At 28.4% G+C, this 23,084-nt stretch overlaps 2 protein-coding genes across 4 annotated transcripts in view; one reads left to right on the forward strand and one right to left on the reverse strand.

Moving 5' to 3' along the window:
- LOC119671901 (mitogen-activated protein kinase kinase kinase 13) overlaps positions 1 to 23,084 on the reverse strand; it is a 27,897-nt gene continuing 4,813 nt past the window's right edge. Inside the window, exons 1-7 of one of the 2 annotated variants that reach the window (XM_038082774.1) lie at positions 22,347 to 22,449; positions 3,785 to 4,249; positions 3,532 to 3,723; positions 2,807 to 3,460; positions 2,596 to 2,749; positions 686 to 1,656; positions 1 to 624 (exon numbers count right to left, since the gene is read on the reverse strand). In XM_038082774.1, the coding sequence (XP_037938702.1) occupies positions 156 to 624; positions 686 to 1,656; positions 2,596 to 2,749; positions 2,807 to 3,460; positions 3,532 to 3,723; positions 3,785 to 4,249; positions 22,347 to 22,414 (2,973 nt within the window). In that variant the 5' untranslated portion in view covers positions 22,415 to 22,449 and the 3' untranslated portion in view covers positions 1 to 155. Of the gene's footprint in view, positions 625 to 685; positions 1,657 to 2,595; positions 2,750 to 2,806; positions 3,461 to 3,531; positions 3,724 to 3,784; positions 4,250 to 22,346; positions 22,450 to 23,084 lie in introns of those variants that run through there. The other variant, XM_038082763.1, reaches the window with a different exon arrangement.
- The window catches only part of LOC119671909 (protein I'm not dead yet-like), a 9,898-nt gene continuing 9,416 nt past the window's right edge, over positions 22,603 to 23,084 (forward strand). The window contains exon 1 of one of the 2 annotated variants that reach the window (XM_038082787.1): positions 22,603 to 22,710. The gene's annotated coding sequence lies outside the window, so the exon portion shown is untranslated. Of the gene's footprint in view, positions 22,711 to 22,750; positions 22,871 to 23,084 lie in introns of those variants that run through there. The other variant, XM_038082795.1, reaches the window with a different exon arrangement.

Here is a 23,084-nt window from a genome sequence, read left to right on the forward strand (position 1 = left end):
AGTTAAGTTGATCTATTTTATTATTTGTTTTTTTTTTTTTGCTAATATAGCCTATAAATGAGTATATATAATTCATATATTATAAACGTTACATACACCTACGTAAACGTTGAATATATTAATAATAATTCTAATAACTAAAAATAACTAAAAACTTAAACCATATTTATAACACCATCAGATTCAAAAGTCTGTATTGATATAATGTCGCTTTTCTTAATTTTATTAATTGGTATGGGCGAGGATGTTACGGAAGAATTTTGTAATATATTATTTGAATTGCATGTTGATAATGATGTCTGGTTTTTCTTTTTATATTGATTGGATACGGTCGATACTGTAGGTAACTCATCAGAATCTTCTCCACAGGATTCTGGATCACTGGATTCCTCTGAGTCTGTTGTATTTGTAGCTGTAGATTTTAATATTTTTAATGCCTCTGGAACATCAGGATTACTTTCAAGTGTTGAATGTTGACTGGAGGGTGAATGGCTGTATTCTGAAGTATTCTCTTCATCGGACACAATAACAATAGATCGTTTATGTATAGCTATTTTTACTGCTGGAGGTGCTTTGTAAGAGCGTCGTGGTCTCATACCACGTCCAATTGGTAACCGGCCAATACTGTAAAAAAATTTATAAATTAAATAAATAAAATTATTTTAAATAATTGTGTAAAATGTACCTTCGCCTTCTTAGAGCATAGTTATAATCTGTATCTTCACCTTCTTCATCAGACCAACTATCATCACAAAATTCTTCATTCGATTCACCATTTGCATTCGATACACAATCACTATTTTGTTTTTGTACTCTAATATGCCGATTATGCTTAAGGGAACGTGGACTTCTGATCTCGTTTGTGCTTATTTCTATTTTTTGACCTTCTATTAAAATTGAATTCGTTGTTTTTGCTTCGTCATTGCACTGTGTCATACCATTGCCATTTTCAATTGAATTAGTAGCTATCGTTGTTGACTGTCCGTTAACGTTTGTCTGTATGCATAAGCGATTTTCGGTAATAAATTCGATCACTTTACGTCCAAGTCTTTCGAGATTTTCGTTGTCACTACAGCATTCCGTTATGTCGAGCCTTTCATTACTGTTCATAACATCATCTATTAATTGATCTGGGCTAGAGCAGGCATCCTGAAATGTTATATCACTCGTTGTCATTGAATTTCCATTTGGGCTTGTTGGTGTTGGGGTAAAAGACGATTGCTGTTGCTGTTGTTGTTGTTGCTGATGCTGCTGTTGTTGCTGCTGCTGTTGATTAGGTGCTGAAATTATATGAGCTTCAATTCGTTGCCTCAAGCGCTCATTTAATAATGGAACATCAATTGGTGATACGAAACCACTATTCGACAGCATCATAGATATATCGCGTGACTCATAAAATGCGCTTGGACTTGCATCTGTTTCACTCACGTCCATGGCATCAGTTTGTGTTTCTGTATCAACTAATTTAACTTTTCGATTTTCCGGTTCACTTTGATAACGTCTATCTCTAGAAGGACTATATTTTGGAACGGCTGCAAAACTTCCCGAACCAACTCTTCTGTGTCTTGTTTTTTTCTGTTTTTGGTTAGATAAACAAAAAGATTTTGGTTGATTCGAACTATCCAATTGTGCGTATAATACGCATTGAACAGGACTCTGAAAGAAATAAAATAAAAATTAAAATCATTATCAAAGTAAAATAAAAATGAAATTTTTATGGAAATTAAAAGTAGAAATTTACAAAGTACAAACACAAAATTAAAAAATATTAATTTATAAAACCAAACATATTTTTATATACATGTATATACATATATATATATAATATATATATAATATATATATATATAATATATATATATAATATATATATATATAATATATATATAAATTGTATAATTTATATAAAATCTAATATAAAGTAATATATAATATAATATAAAATAAATAAAATACAATTTAATAAAATAAAATAATATAATATTGTATATAATATATTATATTGTATAAAATAAATAAAATACAATTTAATAAAATAATATAATATAATATTGTATATATCCAATATTAAATGTGTTTTGGGTTAGGTTAAGTTATACCGGCGACCACAAGGGATTTAAATGTGTTTTACAAATATAGAATTTAAAAGAGATTTCAGTGAAGTTTATACTTTTTATACTATCACCGCTTCGTTCAAGTTTAACTGGACGCACAGACTTGAATTTAATTGAAATAAAGCATTGACGTTCAACATGAGAAAAACACACGAAATTATGAAACAGTGTTATGAAACGAATTTTATAACTATGTAGTGATCTAATTTACCCGTTATCTAAATAAAATCTAAATACATATAACAATTTACGATGAAGACAGAAAATAAACCCCATTAAGGTACTATTTCAATTTCCACTCATTCCCAAATTACTTTCGTTGCACAAATAACAAATAATCCTCTCCTCTTTCATACTTGGTTTACCTAACCATATCGTAACACATTTATAAGTATTTGTAATTCCTTTCACGTTATCTGCTATATACATTTCCATGGGTTACAACACTAACATTAGCTACAGTAATAATAAATTAGCATACCTCTGGTGTAGTTTCTGGGTCTGGAGTTGACGATTGCTGTTGAGCATTATTTAAGATTGCTGGTCCATTAAGCCTCCTTCTATAATACTGCATTTTACGAAGTGTACTTCCCAATCGTCTTGTTGGTTTGTACCCTGGAAGTTTCTTCTCTCGCCTAAATCAATGAAATTATTATAAAATTAATTGCATTTATTCATTATGTTTAGCTTACTCTGCAATTTCTTTTTGTTTTTCTTGTAGTTGTGTCATGCATTCACTTAGTTCTAGATAAAGTCGATTCGTTTTTTCGAGTTTATCCTCGTACACCATACGTATATCTCTTGCATGTCGCCACTCATCTGTTCGTCGCTTAATTAAATCTTGTTCAAATTTATGTATGCTTGTACCATTTTGTGTAATTTCCTTTAGGTGCGATCGAACTTCTTCTTTCCATGATCTTTGAGTCTCAAAGTATTGCTTTTCAGTTGTTCGTAATAACTCTGGACCGGCAATGTCTAAGTGACTTAAAATAACTTTAAATGAGGGACGGTTTCGAGGTTTTGTTTTCCAACAAAGTTTAACTAATAGTTTAAAACCTTCTGGACAACTGGAGGGAATTGGTAATTTAAGTGAATTATTGCCTACACCCCAAATTATTGCTGATGAATCAACATCCTTATATGGTATTTCACAGGTTAACATTTCCCAAAGTACAACACCGTACGACCATATATCAACTTTTTCTGAGCATGGTTCATTGCGTATAACCTCCGGTGCCATCCAAGCAACTGTACCAGCAAAACTCATTTTTGTACTTATTTCATTCCACTCTCGGCTAGTACCAAAATCACTTATTTTTACCACTTCATTTGTACTTATCAGTATGCTAAAAATATATCAATAATATATTTATAAGAATGTTTTATTTAATAAAATATATTTTAGTAAATAACTTACTTTGGGCTTTTCAAGTCTCTGTGTATAATTTTGTGAGAATGCAGATATTGCATGCCATTTGCTATTTGCTTTGACCATGATACCAAACGAGAGGGTAACATAACTTCATTCTCTTTCAAAATATTCTGCAATGGACCATATGGACAAAATTCCATAATAATGCAGAACACTGGTGATTGTGTGCATACACCCCTATGAATTCGAGATAAATCATTAGTTTTTAGTAATAATATTGGTTTATAGTATAACTTACTTGAATTTAATAATATTAACATGATCTAGTTTTCGCAAGTGTTTTATATCCGTTTCCTTTAATTCCTTTACTTTTTTAACAGCTACAGTTTCATTTTTTAATTTACCACTAAATACTGCTCCTTGTGCGCCACTACCCAGCCATTCTAAATCAGTTATAGACTCAAAAGGTATTTCCCAATCTTCACTTTTCGGATTTTTAATTTCGATAACACCAGCTTTGCCTATAAACGATAAAACCGGTTTCATGCAACCGAGTAATCCGTACATCCAACCAATTGGCTTATCGTTATGACCGAAGGTGCCCGAGTTGGGAGGCCATCGATGTTGACATGTATTTTCAGCACTGCTGTCTGTTCCATCTATATCAATATTGGTATGTGGTAAATGAGGTGTATCGGCTTTAAATGGCAAGTCTGTAGCGGCTAGTCCTAAGTGTCCCAGTTCATCTTGAATGCAGGCCATGCTGAAAGAAAAAAATATTTTTAATGAAAAATAAGGGAATTTGTAGGTTTAATAATATGAATCAAATACCTAATTTTATTTATTAAATTTAAGATAATTAAGATAATTAAGAATTGTATTTTAGGATAAATGATTTTTGGGTTTCAAATAAAAGGCTCGCATTTATAGACTGTGCCACAATATTTAAAAAAAATTAAAGATAATTTTAAAATTTCAAAACTAAAGGCAGAAAAAAATTATCAAATAGAAGTTCATTCAAATGCTTGTGGGAATATTTAAACATTTTGCTAAGATAACATTCATTGAGATAAACAATTACTTTTTGCAGACATAGTATGTTTAGTATTACTTAAAAAAATATATATTCGAAATAATGTTGAACAATACGTGATTTTATGACGGGAGCACAAAAGATCTTAGTATAAAATTAAAGTACGATGGGTTCTAACATGCTCTCCACAATTTTCATTTTTATTATTAAAATTGAAAGACATTTGGGGTTATCGAAGAAAATATTTTTATATATGTATACATATATATGTATGTATATATATACTTGATCTATGATCTAGTTAGGCTTAAACAAAGGTTATATATTGCATTAAAATATGGAACGATAAAGAATCGTCACTTAATATACAAACCTTTGATTAGTAAATAGTGATTATCTTTACAATAGCTACCTATACAGATGAAGCACCAAATAATAATTATTAAATTAAACTTAGAACTGTGAGTGTCAAGAATGTCATAGAGAATCAGATTTTTAAAAATAATACGTAATGTATATTGGATTTAGTCGCGTAGTTATACGATCAAGAATCTTAGAACAGCTGATTATACACAATCTTTGTTCGGAAAAGCTATACATTAAGACCGAAAAGTTTTCGGAAATTCTCATTTAAAATTCGCGCGCTGTATATTTTTCGATATTTTAAGTTTATGTAGTTTGGCAGCACTGTCCTTAATTACTATGCCAAAAATGAGCGCGATCTGTCAGACAGTTCGTTTACGGCAGCTGTTGAAACCAGTTCACCTCAGTAGGGCGTTGCGAAAAAAACAATGGAAAAAAATATTGAACAAAGAGTTTGCATCAAATTTTGTGTTTCGAACGAAATTTCGTGTGCAGAATCGTTGCGAATGCTACAAAAGGCTTATGGGGAATCAGTTTTATCGAAAACTCAAGTTTATGAGTGGTACAAAGCCTTCCAGGACGGTCGTACGACCGTCGAAGACATTTCGCAACGCACTACTGAGGTGAACTGGTTTCAACAGCTGCCGTAAACGAACTGTCTGACAGATCGAGCTCATTTTTGGCATAGTAATTAAGGACAGTGCTGCCAAACTACATAAACTTAAAATATCGAAAAATATACAGCGCGCGAATTTTAAATGAGAATTTCCGAAAACTTTTCAGTCTTAATGTAAATGAAGCGTTACCTTAGCAAGAGATAGAACAAAATGACTTATAGCATGACACTACACTATGTCGAGAGCAAGGGATGAGTAGAATAAAGTATAATGAAAAATATGTTAAAAGTTTTTATGTTAGAACTTCTTTATACAAAATACAACAAATGCGGAATTGTGATTTAAGGTATGTAGCTCACACATTAAATATAATTTTAAGTTACAACCTTAACTTGTTTTGCTTTACTAGATGTGAAACTGATGAAATCGAATCGAAAAACTAAAAGTATATAGTTTATTTTCAACTTGTCTAAATAATTTAACAAAAAAAGAACATGATTATAACACCTCAAATATCTTAAACTGGTTTAGATCTACAGAACTCAGCATGTTTAACATATATATTATACAGTTCTGTTCTATTAGATACTACAAATAGTATTATCAGTAATAATAATTATAGCAGAAAGATAATGGCAGCAATTAAACTGGTTTAGATCTACAGATCTCAGCATGTTTAACATACATATATATTATACAGTTCTGTATAATATACTACAAATAGCAGCCCTTTTTATAAAAGACATGCACAGAAAACGCAAAGTACAAAGTAAAACAAAAAAATAAATAAACAGTAATGTGTCTTGTTTATATTTCATGTCATTATAATTTTGCAGATGATGCTTTCTTGAAAGTGGAAAAAATAAGTAAAGCTGTAACGAATAAATTAATAGGCAGTTGACTAAGTAATATCACGGGAGGAAGGATGGTACATTAAACTTAGCAGTCATTTTAAATAATCTTCTCAGAACTCTACATATGTTGTGTTGTTAGCTCCTTTATCTAATTGGGGAACATAGAACCTCAAATTCTACCTCATGTCTACCATGTCAATGGTAAATTTATAGGAAAAAGACGTATGGGAAAAATAAATGTGAGGAACTTGGATTATAATTAATAAATTATTTTAAAAATTATAACCAGCACTATAATATAAGTATTCTAATTGTGACCAACGTAGCAAACGAAAATACGATATCTTACATTCAATCACTTTAATACTATTTCAAACATATGAAGTATTTGCATTATTCCAGATGATTGGTCAACGGTGAGAACTTGGAAGCTGTATCTTTTTCTCATATATTCCTTTTCTATAGTATTTGTGAAGTAATACATTACTTCTAAAAACAGTATAAATAGACGTTTATAGACGTAAAAATTTATAAGTATTTAGTTAAAAAACATTCATTATTGCTAAATAAACTGGGGCAAATGATCTATCCGATCAGATATCATGATCTCTGCGTATCAGACTACTATTGTGGCCTAATTATTAAATTAAGACATATATTTCTACTTTACACAATCGATATTTTATTATATTAGTATAGAAATGAATTCGTTAAGAGTCATATCTCTACATTCTAAACTAGAAGACAATCAGTTAAGTTGGCATGTCTTAATTATTAATTATAAAAGGATATAACAACTACTAACTTATAATGTAGTTTGTCGGGGTTGTGGCTCTGCAGATGAGGAGAAAACTATACTTCACCTCACGCATTAGTGCCTATCATTCGATTTAAAACTTTTGTGTTCCTTTTTTTACCGACCTGACGAAGCTGTCATCATGCAATATTATAGACTTGGCCAAGTTGATAGACTTCTTAGGTTAGTATTTTATTTTTATTTATATAATTTTAATATAATTTTATTTTTATTTATTTCTAACTATTATAGAAAACTAGCATTTGATGGTACAAGTAGAGTTTTACATGCGGGTCAACTAAGCGTGTATTTTCCAACAATATCAGGAATTAAACAAGGTTGTGCTCTCTCCCAACTACTGTTCATAACGACACTAGTTATGATCTTTAACGAGGCTGAACTTAAAGAACGAGATATACAGTTTAAGTTATATGAAAAGCTAAAACACTTGGCTTACACCGATGATGTTGTGTTGCTTTCTTCTAATCACAGTGAAATGCAAAGATGCTTACTAACGAACTAACGAACGTCTCTGTGAAAGCAGGTCTTAAAATTAATACGTCAAAATCAAAAGCTATGCGTCTCTGCAGTCAAAGTTTATCTGCCTTTAAAGTTTATGGTTGTTAGTTATGATATGATATTTATGTTATGTTAAAGTTTATGAGTCACCAACTTCAAAAAAAGAAAATATCGTTGGCTCGGTTCTTCAGCCTTAGAATAGAATCCAACTGGATCAAGAAGAGGACGTCCAACAGCAATATGGAGGCGAATAGTATTCACCAAAACATCCAAATCATTTAAAGAGCTTAGATACATGACATGGAGTAAAGAAAACTGGAAATTTTTTGTAGATAGACGAAGTTCTTAGATATAAAATCAATTTATTATCGTATATACTCTTGGAACATATCATAATAATATAGAAAACAAAAAATACATCCCTTATACTATGTTCAGACAGCCAAATTTCCTTAATTTCTTAAAAATGAAATTAAGTTACCGACCCAAATTAAGGAAATCATATGTTTTTTGTTCATAAATCGAATGTTCCAAACACCATTTGTATCTGGGAAATTTTAAAAGTTGATTATTATAACTATAAAGAATGGCATCCAGTAGTTTTATTAGTGTTAGTGGATTTCAGGGATGTGAATTATTATTTTTCACTCTATTTTAAATTAATAACAGTTACAGTTCTTTCTTTATATTTAAATTTAAAAATTTGCACTACTTTCAAAATATTTTCCCAGTTTCATTGTATTCAACTGTTACTGATATTTATTTTAAAAAAAATGTCCTTTTTCGTTATCTCAACATTATCTTTTGCCTAAAATTTATCTTACGCACAGTTGCATTTGCAATGTCTCTTAATTTCATCCTTCGTTTCAACGAAAGTAAGGGTATTTTCCTTAATTTTGTTTTAACCTTAAAACTGAATTTTGTATGGAAAAAACAACTCAATTTCGCTGAAACGAAGATTAAATTAAGATTTTTGTGAAATTAAGGTGTGTCTGAACATAGCATTATTGTATTAAACTATTAATTATTGGAATTAGATTATTTAGAGGAATATTCGAAGAACAATACAAAAAGCTAAATAACTATTTTCGTATACAAAAACATATCTGAATATTTAAAGAGTTTTTTGTTATTTCTTAATTAATGGAATAATGTTATCTCTTATCAATATCAAAAAAAAAATTTAGATATACATACATACATATGTGTATGTATATTCATTTACATAAACATAGAGGTAAGTAAGAAAGAAAAACAAAGATGAACTATACTGACCTCAGTTTCGCACTTGCAGAATCCAAACCGAACAATCGTAGATTGTTACTAATTCAGAATATAATAACAAAATAATATGTACAAATATATTATTTATGAATTTAGTACATATTATTTTTTATAAACATACATACATACATATTTTAATGAGTTTGAAAAGCAATTTGATAGGTGATAAAAACAACCAAATCAAACAATGAAATGAGCCTATCTATCTATGAATAACAATAACAAATTAATTTGAGTACGAATAAAAACATACATACATACAAATATAGAAAATTGCGGATAGTATATGCGTATTGATAATAATAACACATATTTATGTATGTGCATAGCAAAGATCATCAATAATAACTGTGTCTTTTTATTTACATACGAAATCGCACCAACAACAACTGTGCACATTTACAACAATAACAAACTTTGTTTATTGCGTTTGTTTAACTGCCATGCGAAAGCTTCACATGTTTTTTTATAAACAAATTATGTACACATGCTTCTAAGTAGTAGTAAGCAAATACTAACAAACGTTAACATAAGCGAAGTTTTTAAAGTTTATTTTTTATTAGTTTTTGTTGTTTTCCAAAACAACTTTATAAATTAAAAAAAAAAAAAGTAAAATGACCCAGTAGCAGAATACTCAAGGCCTTGTCAAAAAAAGGCCTTTTAAAAGCACTCCATCAGAAGGTGTAATGAAATTCACATGCATTTTGTTAAAGTACTTCAAAAAGGCCTTTACTAAGAAGGCGTCACTAAAGGAGTTGATGCGCATTGCGTACACGCAAGCGGTGTTCAAATCATATTTGCATGTTTTGTTTTTAAGTATATCTGTTTTTTTTTTTCGTTTTGGCTTACCTTTGCTTTATTTCGTTGTAGTCTAGACTACTGTCTCTTCTTTGTTAAGTTAAATTATTGCAAGTTATGAAATTCTAGCAAAATTAGTCCGTTCGTGAATTCGAAAATATGCTGATCACGAGTGAAATAATTTATAAATAGTGCTTATTAAAAGTAATAAAAATATATAAACTAATTAAAATAAATGAAAAGACAACTGAACCATAAATATTAAATAATAGTGCAAAACAGTGGAAAATTGTGCGTAAAAACTGTAACAAAACAATTGTAAGTATACTTTTATACCTGTATGGAATTATATTTAAAGTTGTCATTAGTGCATATTTTTTTCAGTTAGTATTTTTGTTAAAATTAAACAACATATACATTGTCTAATATTGCATTATGTTACAAAAGCTGCAGATACTGAAGTCCTAAGTGAAGAAAATTATAGGAATGACATAAAAAAGGGTTTTAAGGTTGCAAAAAACAGATATTATAGAGTGGCTTGCATCAAAAAAAATCAACAAAAGAGATTAACTAGATGTAGTTATAAATAGTTTTACAATATTATTAGTTTAATAATGTTAATTTAAGTTTAAATAAATTTTAGGTATAGTTATAGATAGTTTTATAGTGTTATTAGTTTAAAAAATGTAAATATTATTTAATTTATAATAATGTTAATTTAAGTTTAAATAAATTTTAGGTATAGTTATAGATAGTTTCATAATATTATTAGTTTAAAAAATGTTAATATTATTTAATTTATAATCATGTTAATAATTTTAATTTAAATAAATTTTATTATAATATAAAAGATATTGGAATTTTAATAAATATAATTAATTACAAATATATGCATTTTTTAAGTGCTGTATAAAGGCCTTTTCTACGCAGCGAATGTGTAAGGCCTTCCTCAGAATTTGTGTTGCAGTGCTTTTTAAAGGCCTTTTCTACACAGCGAGTGTGTAAGGCCTTCCTCAGAATTTGTGTTGCAGTGCTTTTTAAAGGCCTTTTCTACACAGCGAGTGTGTAAGGCCTCCGATATTGGCTCATCCAGAACAAAAAAGAAATAGTAAAAAATACAAGTGTGTAGGTACTACTTACTGCAGAAAAATGCCTTTAAAAAGGCCTTTTTACTCCTTATTTCTGCTACTGGGGAACTCTAAACAATACAACACTAACACCAACACAATTTGGCAATTGCCCAGCGGGACTTTCAGCGCTGAGGGAATCGATTCCCTCAGCGCTGAATGGTAATGCCTAGCGCTGATTATTCAAATGAAACTCCTAATTACTTTAACACGTACATGTCATTGCGGGCAAGCGCTGAATCGTTCGATTACCTTTTCAAATTTGTAATGCAACATTTCAGCGCTGACATGCTCGCTTACCTTTTCGAATTTGTAATGCAACATATAAGCGCTGACATGTTCGATTACTTTTTCGAATTTGTAATGCAACATATCAGGGCTGACATGTTAGCTTACCTTTTCGAATTTGTAATGCAACATATCAGCGCTGACATGTTCGCTTACCTTTTAAATTTTACCTATGCTATTGATTTTTAAATAAAATACTATAAATTTTTTTGGATAAATTATATTTCATATTTATGTTTTATACAATTAAAATATTAATATTTACATAAAAAAATATAACATACTGTTACTAAAACCTTGAAGAGATTTCCAGACTCAACTCGATCACTTGTTCCGGTTTACCATCTGTACTTAAAGCATCTGTAAATACAAAAGTATGTTATTGTATACGCTAAAATTAATTATGTACAATATACCATACCAAAAAGTGCTGCTGTCACATTCTCTAACGCTCTTAAGGACTTCTTGCCTTGGGTACCATTCTCCAAATTTCCACGAAATCTTTCGCGTAATTGGTTGTTTTTTAATAACGCGTCTCATTGATGCAGTCTATAAATAACGTAATAGATGAAAAGAAATATATGAATTAGTAAAATTGTTACATGTGAATATATTAACAAGTTGAAATTGAAAGTAAGAAACATATATAATTTAACTTACAACTAATACAACGGCAGTGATTTCTTCATTAAATTGAATTAAATCCTCCTCAGTTTGAATTGTAAAATTTTCCAATTGAAACAGCTGACTACCTTTTACCCCTTGCTTTAGAATGACTGCATTCGCAGCACATTGTTCAATTAATCGTTCTTGACGCAGTAGCATCTATATAATACAAAACAAAAATTTCAATTATCATTTTAAATATATTTACTTAATTTTGCATATACTTACAGTGAGTTTATGATAAATTCACAAATTATATTTTATTTATATTTTTGATTTTATTTTGATTTTAAAAATTAAAAATTGTTCACTGCACGTACTTCACTAAAATCAAAAGCAGACTAAATGTATACAATGTAGGCAAAACAAGAAATTCTTAATACTCCTTTGCTTTTCTTCTTCATTCTTTTATATTTTCAACCCCGAAATTGCCTATGTCGAACACAAATGTCGAAAACAAAGAAAAATAAAAACAAAGAGCTATTACCTCCTCGCTTACTTTTTCAGCGCTGGCATAATGGTGCCGCTGGGTGTTGGCAAAAATCGCAATGCACAAGCACAAACACATGAATATGCGATACAAACACCGCAGTTGGTTGCGTGTTTTTATTTTACGTGGTACGTACGTGGTTGTTTGTTTCTTGTTGGGAGATGTATTGAACAAAGCAGAGACGCACGAGGCATGGGACATTTTTTCAGATAAGATAACATAACTCGCATACTTTTTTCTGTTTACTGTTTGTTGTTTTTGCAGGTGAACAAAATATCACCTGAGCGGTTTAATGGCAAGTATCGTTAATTGGCGATTTCGGTGTTTGGCACGATAGAAATTAATTTCACAATAGAATGTGTAAATATGGAAATTTGAGTTGATATTCTTTATACCAGAGAAATTTTTTTTTAATAATCTTTGAAATTAGGAGATTTTTCTACAAAACTTAATAGTTGATAATACATATAGTAAATTTATATATATTTCAAATATATTTTTTACTCGTTGAGAAAAATTTAAAACACGTTTATATGCAAATCCTAATACTATGTTCAGACAAACCTTAATTTCACAAAAATCTTAATTCGTTTCAGTGAAATTAAGCTCTTATACGAGTTAGGCTAAGTTGCGTTCTAAATGAGGGAAATTCTAAGTTGTGCCGATAATGTAGTGATGTGTCGGTAATGTAGGTATGTGTCGATGCGTGTTGATAAATGACAAAATGTGTGCAGTGCAAAAAATCCCAAAAAATCTCCCATTTGGTTTAGCATCAACTTAGCCTAACTCGCACACGACCTAAGTTGTTTTTTTCCAAACAAAATTCAGTTTTAAGGTTAGAACGAAATTAAGGGACATTTTAAATGCAACTATGCGTAAGATAAATTTTAAGCAAAAGATAAAGTTGAGATAACGAAAAAGTGACATTTTTTCAAATAAATGTGATTGAAAGTTGATTTTAATAAAACCGGGAAAATATTTTGAAAGAAAAGCAAATTTTTAAATTTGAATATAGAGAAAAAACTGTAACTGTTATTAATTTAAAATAGAGTGAAAAATAATAATTCATATACCTACACTAAAGCATAAATATATAAATACACTAAAGCTAATAAAACTACTGAATGCCATCCTTTATACTTATTATAATTAACTTTGAAAAAGTTTCCAGATACAAATGGTGTAAACAAAAAACGTATGATTTCTTTAATTTGGGACAGTATGAACACTTTCGCAATGAACTTAATTTCATTTTTACGAAATTAAGAAAATTTGGCTGTCTAAACATGGTATTATATGTATATATGTTTATTTAAATTTTTATGTAAAACAGCTGTATAATATATATTTTTTTTTATCTATCGTCACAAGCATTTGTAAATAGAAGATTCTTAAACGGTAATAAATTACCGGCTTAAGCCTATCTGCCGCTGTAATATTGTTAACAAGATAACTGATATTGTGCACCTGTTAAATACACAGCAGGCGAAACAATCGATGCATCAATGATAATGCATTGATACTTTGGAAACAATCATCAATGCAACTACCATACCAAGTAAATGCATTTTTGTGCATTGCATGTCATAGAAAAACCATTGATGCTTTATTGATACTAAGAAATACTTAAAAGCATTATTGCATTAAATATAATAAAGTAAAAGAAGGTATGAGGTGAAATCCATATAATTTTGTAGAGCAGGGCTGTCCAAAGTACGGCCAGCGGCATGTTTTTAATCTAATGTAATTACGCAAATTTTCTTTTGCTGTACTGGTAAAACTACATTATTTTAATACTATAACCGTATTTATAATGTTATAATGTATTTATAATAACAACTGTGAACGTTTGTATTTGTTTCTGCGACCCTCCAATCTGTACAGTAATTTGTGTTGGCCCACGTTCGTATCTTGTCTGAACAGCCCTGTTGTAGAGGAATCGTTATCGCTGACACAAAGCATCCAAAAGTATCAACAAAGAATCAAAAATTCTTAATAAAAATCATTTACATAAATTTGTGAGGAATATATATATGTATATATATATTTTATTATTATATTTATTTTTAAATGCTAATTAAATTAATATTATATAAAAAAGAACTGAATAAAATTTTTATATATAAGAAAAAACACACAATGTTTTAACAATTTATAAATCAATATTAAAGTCAATTTGGATCTATGGTTTAGAATTGTGGTGTTCAGCGTGTAACACAAATATAGAAAAAAATTCGGAGATTAAAAAATAAAATTGTCCGACAAGCTACGTGCGCTCCGTGGTATGTCAAAAACAAAAACCTTCACAAAGATCTAAGGTCGTGTGCGAGTTAGGCTAAGTTGCGTTCTAAATGAGGGAAATTCTAAGTTGTGCCGATAATGTAGTGGTGTGTCGATACGTGTTGATAAATGGCTAAATATGTGCAGTGCAAAAAATCCCAAAAAATCTCCCATTTGGTTTAGCATCAACTTAGCCTAACTCGCACACGTCCTAAATCTACCAACTGTTGAAGAAGTTATTAGCCATACACCTCAATTCCTAGAAAGACTCAACTAGCATTCAAAATATCATGTTCGACACTTATATTCTGCAATTGCACTAAATCACCTTAAAAGAAAATCATTGATAAATATGAATACCCTAGAGCTCAATAGCATATATAGGACGTGTGCGAGTTAGGCTAAGTTGCGTTCTAAATGAGGGAAATTCTAAGATGAGCCGTGCAAAAAATCCCAAAAAATCTTCCATTTGGTTTAGCATCAACTTAGCCTAACTCGCACACGACCATAATAGTTTTTTTAAGTTTCGAAAATTTATTGGCAATTTCTATTTAGAAAAAAAAAAATTAATCCCAGGAAAGAAAAGAAAAAAAAATTTTTTTTACCAAAATATTGAAGTGAAATACAGCATAAAACAATCAATTTCGCACAATAATTCCTAAAATCTACTTAAAGAGTTAATAAAGTTTCGATATCATTATTTCGATATTATATCATTCTTCTAGCATGGATCACTATAAACTGCTGGGTATGTACTATAACTAGCCGGTAAGCATTCCTTCCGCCCTCCTAAAGACACTAAAAATCATACCATATCCTCCATTGTGAGATTCTTGAAGTCGAAAAGCAGAAATCGCCCGCCTGTCTATCTATTTTTCTTGTATGTGGAATGTAATTATAATATTCTACTCTAAAACAATATATAATTCAACTGCAACTATTAAGTTTATCGATAAGGTGGGTGCAAGCATTAGACCCGTCGGGTCTATTGTGCACGCTTCTGAGTTTAGAGTAGTTCTCTAAGTCCCATTGCGTCAATAAAAAGTAGTAAGAACCTACTTTACAGTAGGTAAAGTATTATTAAATAATAATAATACTAATATATATAATAAAATAAGGTTAATAAATAAAAATTTTTTTTTATATAAATAAGTTTTCTAATAAATGACATATAGTTAGACAGCTATACGCAGATTAAAACCGCTCGGCTCAGCTTTTAGTAATAATGAAAAATGTATTCACAATGGTAATATTTCTGAGGCAGCTATTTTAAACAGTCGTTTATACGATAGCTTTTTAAACCAATTGTTATATTTTTGATTGTCATCGATAAACCTCTTGTGTTTACGAAAAATGGGATTTTTATCTAGGAACATTTATCTCACATTTATTCATAAAAGTTTAATAAATTAAATATCAGTATTCGAATGAACAGTTTTTGAGTTATCAAGGGTGTCTTGCTCCCTCAAGCAATGATTCTATAATCGGCCAGATCTACTTCCCGGATGAAATAGTTAAACGATCAAGCCCTGCCCATCCATCACCCATCGGGGTTCCATAGATAATTTCCACTATCTGTTCTACAACAATAACATATACATTCCATTAAAAATTAAATTAAAAATTTATATGCAAAATTTCATTCGTCTGGCCCAAATACTGACAGACTCAATTGGATTGCAATAAATTGACGGACCAACAGTCGTGTGCCAACTGATTGGTCTTGTCAAATCGATAAGACATATTCATTAAAGGGTCTCCTTCACTATATTCCAAGCACTATATATATGTGTAAAAACACTATATGTGTAAAAAGTACAAAAGTCTTTCCGAATATTTAATCACATGGAACATAGATATTTATAATATTAAATAAAATGCTGGGTGTAAATAATTTTGTGATTACTGTTAATGGCGTAGTAATTGCTAAGTATATTAAAATGTAATAAACAAAGTAAAATATATTGAATACATAAAAAAACAGATAAATATTGCTTTATATTGGAAAATCCAAAATTACTTTTCCTCCAGTAATTGATCTATGTATTCTCTTCGCTCTTACTAAGTGCTAAGTAGCAGGGTTGAGACGAAAAACTTTTTCATCACAACATTTAGATTTGTTAGAATATATTTAGATTCTATTTATAATATTCAAATTTATATAACAGTTGCTTAGACTCTAAATCTAACATTTATTAGTTTCAGTGAAAATATCATGCATGGTGGATTAACAATAGTTATACGGAGTTTATATATATATATATATATATATATCTGTTCAGCTAAAAGAAAATGTATGAGAATATTTTTTAATGAAATACAATTACTTATTGTTTGTTATAAGAAAATTCAATTGTAAAATTATATATTAATTAAAAGATGTTTATACATTTGTAGTAGAATTTCTTTAAATTAACATTGAATGAATTTTATTTCTATACATAAGCTTTAAATAAGCGTTATTAAGAATACATTATAATATATTATATTTATAAAATAATATATAAATATAATAATAATATAACTTGGAAAAAAATATATTATATTAATACAATATATTCAACTTGGAAAAGAATTATTATGTTACAATATAATATATTAATATATTCAACTTGGAGATATAAAATAACTAATCTATGTTGTAAGGAGATTTTCGTTATTTACTATAATTATTGAACATAAATGGTGCTTTCGCAAGATCATTACAGTTGCTAAGATGGGCAATAGGACCCCAGGTTCCAACATAACATACGTGTAGAAAATTATAAGATAAGGAAGGCAAGAAACACAATATTTAACTATCATATATTAATATAGTTTATTTATGTTTTGTTTCTCGCTATATATATATTAATATGCAATACATATACATAAATATAAATACAAATATAAATATAAATACATAAATATTATATTTATATATAGCTAAATAAAGTAAATATTAAATACTCGTAAAAATTTAAATAAATAGATTATTGTTAAGAGATTTATAAAATGTTTTTGTGTTGTCTTTATAATTTTTAACAAAAAATTATTATATTATTTAATAATAAATATCATTTAAATTTCGCGACCCTACGTTAAAAACAAAAATTACATAAAAAAATTACATAAATAATGCAAATATTTTTAATCAGGATTAAATAGCAGGATTGAGTATTTCTTTGTATGCCTTTTGTTTTTATCTCCCAATTTAAATACTGACCTATTCGATTGGAACTTTCCTTAGAAAATGTTTGTGTCGATAGATGTGTAAAATTGACAGGTATTGATTTTTTGAATTCGTCCATTTTCTAAAGTTAGCTATTTTAAGCAAATGTTAGTAGTAGTGAACCTTGATTTATTGTTAATATTACAATTTAAACTCTCTAAAGTCTAATTTAAAGTACGAGTCATTATTTGATACAGCATTAAGACATATAGTATATGTATATAGCATATACAGCGTCCATACGATGACATTTAAACTCAGCAAATAATCGACAAATAGTTGATCATTACAGAACAAACTAAGAACCGATTCTCTTAACCACCGTTTTCCAATGCCTCCATTCATTACTTTTGCACATTGGTTAGTTAACCGATGGTTATTACTAACAATAGCTATTGTTGTAGTTTTCTTCTTTTCAAAATGGCTAGCACTGTTTTGTTTTAAAAGGCTTAATATATCTTATATGAAAATCTTAATAAAGTTTATTATTATTTATTAATCTTAATTAAGACTTAATTTATTTTTGTTTTATATTATTAAAATTTTTTTATTTATTTAAAAAAAATTTTTTTATAAAATTCAAAAGAATTTTTAATTTGATTTGAATCAATGTTAATCAAAATTTCATATAATAACATTCGTTAACCGATAAAAATCTGACGGTTTTGGTAACCGTTAAACTAACCTCTAGTTAGTTAAACTAACGAAATCTTCTCCATTTAAAATTTAGGGAAATGTGATTATTGTTAGTGTAGTAACTGCACTATTAGACACTTAACATATGTTCTAAATATAACTTTATTTACTATCTCTTTTATAGATAAAATAGTATCTCATCATCTGCTTTAGTATTGTAAAACGTCCATTTACTACAGTCAGATTAACCAGCATTTATACCGGAAGTAAAAATAGTAGCTCTAATAGTCTGTCATATGACGACGTTTTAACATTTGTATATAGTTTGAAGTTTGACTCAAGCAATACATTATAACTGATAGCTACCATTTAGCAACGCATTATAACTGATTATACCTTGCTGTTATACATTCATTACACAAGTTAGTGTAGAAATGTAAACAAAATTTATTTTAAAGAAAAATCTAATATATTTATTTTACACTGATAAAAATAATTTCAAATTTCGATCGTCACTTCAAAAAACGATTCCAATTCGTACAACTTTTATTGCTGTTGTTTTGCGAACCAATTTGATAATTAGTTAAATGGGTCCAATACTAGTTAGTTTACCAGTTTTAGAAGTGCGTCATTTACTGAGTCTATTTTTAAACAAAAAATAAAAAACAAATTGTTAAGGCAAGATGGTATAGAAATGAGGAAGTGCTTTGCTACCATAAAATCGATGGAGTGTATGTGTGTGTGAAAGAGCGGACACAAAACTATGATTGTGTTCACATGTGCCTGTTCTCACGATTTATTGAACTTTAGTCATTTCTGTGTGTTCGGGAAAGGTAATAAACCTTTACAAATTTTATATATAAAACAAAAGTTTATTATAAGAGATTCAAAATTTGTATTGTATATGCATACACATAATCTAATGATACTAGAAAGAGGAATTTTAGTTACATTTCCATGTATTAAATGGTAGCCTTACGTGCATTTTCCTTAACGTTGCATATGTGCTAAAAATGTTTGGATTAAAAAATTGAATGGCTGACACAACACAGAAATAATTAAATATGTATAGTATAAAAAATAATTAGTAATTTCTTGTATTATTAAATCTGTGAAAAAGAAATTGTACTTTGAAGAATTTATGACCTTGACATACTTATAATTATAATTATATAAATCGAAATGTGGAACATAAAACAAGGAATTAATTCCAACTAAAGTCATATATTGCTCGTTATATACCTAAACACATATTATTTCAATAAGCTTAGGAAAAATTAAAATAAAATCTTAAACCGATAAGATCCATACATATATAGATAAGAAACATATATACATATATACTTTCAAACTATGGAGATATGTAGATTTTAAAAAATGTAAAACTGTCTGAAAATTTTTACAAATAATTAATTTAAGTAATCTATTAATAAACTTACGAAATATTAAAATAAAATCTTAAACCGACGACATACTGATTATTCTACCGAACTGAAGATTGCGAAGAAATATATCAGCTTTCAAACTTTAGAGATATGTAGATATTAAATATGCAAAACTATCTCAAGCTTTTTATAAATAATTAATTTAATTAATCTATTAATAAACTACTCTTAATATAAAAAGTTAGAAAATTAAAACTCATGTTTATAATTTATTTATTATTTTAAAAATGTTGTACTATTAAAATTGATCAGTTAAAAATTAACAACAACTTCTATAAACACAAATTATTTAAATACAATTTGTTGTACTGGAAACTAGTATTGTTGTTAATATATATTCGAAAATATAGTATTACTACGTTAGGTTATACCGGCGGTTTACTCAGGCCTAAAGGCCCATTGTGCTATCGCATATTTAAAAACTCAATGGTTAGAACCACTTAGAACCTTTGGCAAAGATAGTATTACTAACTATACAAATGACTTATTTAAAGTTTACTGAAGCTGCTGGACAAAGTAATACTCGATAATACTTTTCGAGTAAGAACTTTCTTATTTTTCAAATTAAGATATACCAAAACTATATGTATAACATATGTACTTTTGATATACTTTAATTTTATATAATATATACATTTTTTTGCTCTTAAGTTGAGAATTTTTACCATGTAAAATAATTATTTTAAACCTTTTTGTTCACTTTCTTACAACATTAGTAAGACCTCTTGACTATCAAAAAATTTAAATTAATGTAATTTATCTAGAAAAAAAAAACACAATTATACCGTATTATGGCCTTAAAATAAAGTTGTACCATAAAATACATCAATGTTGTAAAAACGTAATAGTTTGCTATTATCTTAATTAAGATATGATAACACTCTTTGCCGTATATAAAGAAATTGAATCAACAAAATGTGTAAATCACTTTATAACTTGCCCCGACATCCTGGTTATTAAACATTCATTGCATAAGTTAGCAGCAACATAAACCCGGATATCCGGGCTATGATACGAGTATCATAAAATATTGAAAAACGATTTTTCTATTAAAAAAATTAAACTATTTTGAAACCTATATGTATATAAATCTCGTTTTGCACAATCTCGAAAATAAACAATGCAAAATATTATATGAAAAAGCTACGCTTATTTAAAACAAAAACAGAATCGGAAGTTAAGTTTTATATAAATCTTAGCTTTCTTTACATAGAGTTATTTAGAATTCGGTAACAAAAATTTTGCAGATTTAAACCATAAGTCCATAAAACCGCTAAAAATGTAAAAATTTCTAACATTAAAGAGGAATACCTCTCATAGTTTTTGAGGTAAGTATGTTAATAAAATGTAAAAATTAACCTATTTGAGCCCAAAATGGGAGCGGTTCAGATAGGCTGATTATCCCTAAAATTTCATTTTAATATCTCTACTGCTTCAAAAAAAACAGAATTTTGATCGTCTAATTTCTGTTTTGGCACACTGCGCGTTGTCGAATCGATGCGCCTATAAATAGGAATCGAACCAAAATTTACAACTTAAAAGCTCTATAAGCTATGCCGAGTATATGCAGTGAAAGTACTTCTCATAATAGCTATTTCATCAAAATCAAATTAGGTCAAATTATGGAAACCTAAAAATTGTTATCATTCCTAAAAATTAGTTATAAGGAATTTTTACGGAGTTAGTTTTAAAATCTTTCTATATAGATTTTAACGCAACCAACGAAATTGTGCATACTTCATACTAAGGCCGTGTGCGAGTTCGAGTAAATTGAAATTTTATAGGGATTTTTTGCACTGCACTTATGTAAATATTTATTTATTTATTTATTGCACTTAATTCATTATTTTTTGTTAAAAGTTTTCAAATTTATTTATTTATTTATTAAATATCTTATAAAATTTTTACAATAATAACACCTAATTTACGTAATTTTTATCTAATTTACCCTACTCTGGTAAATACCAACTTTCGTTGCCATACCAACATAATTTACTATTTCCTCTTAATTTACCATCAATTTACTTGAATTCGTACACGGCCTATATAAATACATTTTACTTTTCAGCCCTAGCAAATCGACACTATAAGCGGAACCAACGAAATTGTGCATTCTTCATACTAAAGGTAATATTTAATAAATATCATAATTATATATAATATTCAATAGATAATAATAATTTTATAATAACCTTAGGTCAAAGGCCATTGGACCCATTGAATTTCAAATATTAAATAACGTACAATATATTTCATATGCCTTTTCTTTGTTTTTGGGTCTTTATTTAAACACGTAACATACACATGAAAAGTTAATACATAAAAATCTGTATGAATGTGAGTGGATTTTTTTCATAGTAGCGGTATAAAGTGGAACTCAAAAATCAATTTTATTTGAGAAAAAAAATCTTACATTCTTTCCATATATGTATATAGGTATGTTCACTGTTTACCTTTTATCTGTATTCATTTTGTCAGGTGGTTCAGCATTTTTACTGAAAAATGATATGTAAAATACCATTTCTGAAAATATTTACTCCGATCTTCTGATATTTGATTTTTTATTATATTTTATATGTAAAATTATTATTTACTCAAAACTTCCTTTTATTTTTTTACGTTAGTAATCGTTTTTATTTGAATTTTGTATTTTGTATTTTATAGCAATTTTCACTGCCTTTGTACTGACATATGACAGTTGAAAATATATTTGAAAAATTTGACAGTTTTAAATTTTCTTTTTATAGGGAAGAAGTAAAACATAAAAATATCCATTTTCGTTATCGATATCAACACTAGGCGGCATATCTTCACACGGTATTGTTTTTATATTTAATTATTTTTGTTTCTTTTGTTAATTTTTTTGTTAATTTTTCTGCTGACTGGTAGTAGTAAATGGTTAAAATTATTTTTAACTTGTTTGTTGTCGCCAAAATCGATGTGATGGTGTATTAACAATATAAAAAATGACGTCAAGGTGATAGAAAACACGAAATCGATATTGAGACTTAAGCTGCGTGCAAATTTACTGTAATTTGTGGTCACAGCTTATTAAATATTTTGAAATTTTCTCTGCGCGTATGTGTTTTACACATTTAAGCCTTAAATTGAATAAATTTCAAATACAAATCAATTTGTATTTTAATAATCCACCGTCGATCAAATAATATAATTTAAACACAGATTTTTGT

The sequence above is a fragment of the Teleopsis dalmanni genome, chromosome 1 (assembly GCF_002237135.1).
Source record: "Teleopsis dalmanni isolate 2A chromosome 1, ASM223713v2, whole genome shotgun sequence".
NCBI classification, from domain to species: domain Eukaryota; kingdom Metazoa; phylum Arthropoda; class Insecta; order Diptera; family Diopsidae; genus Teleopsis; species Teleopsis dalmanni.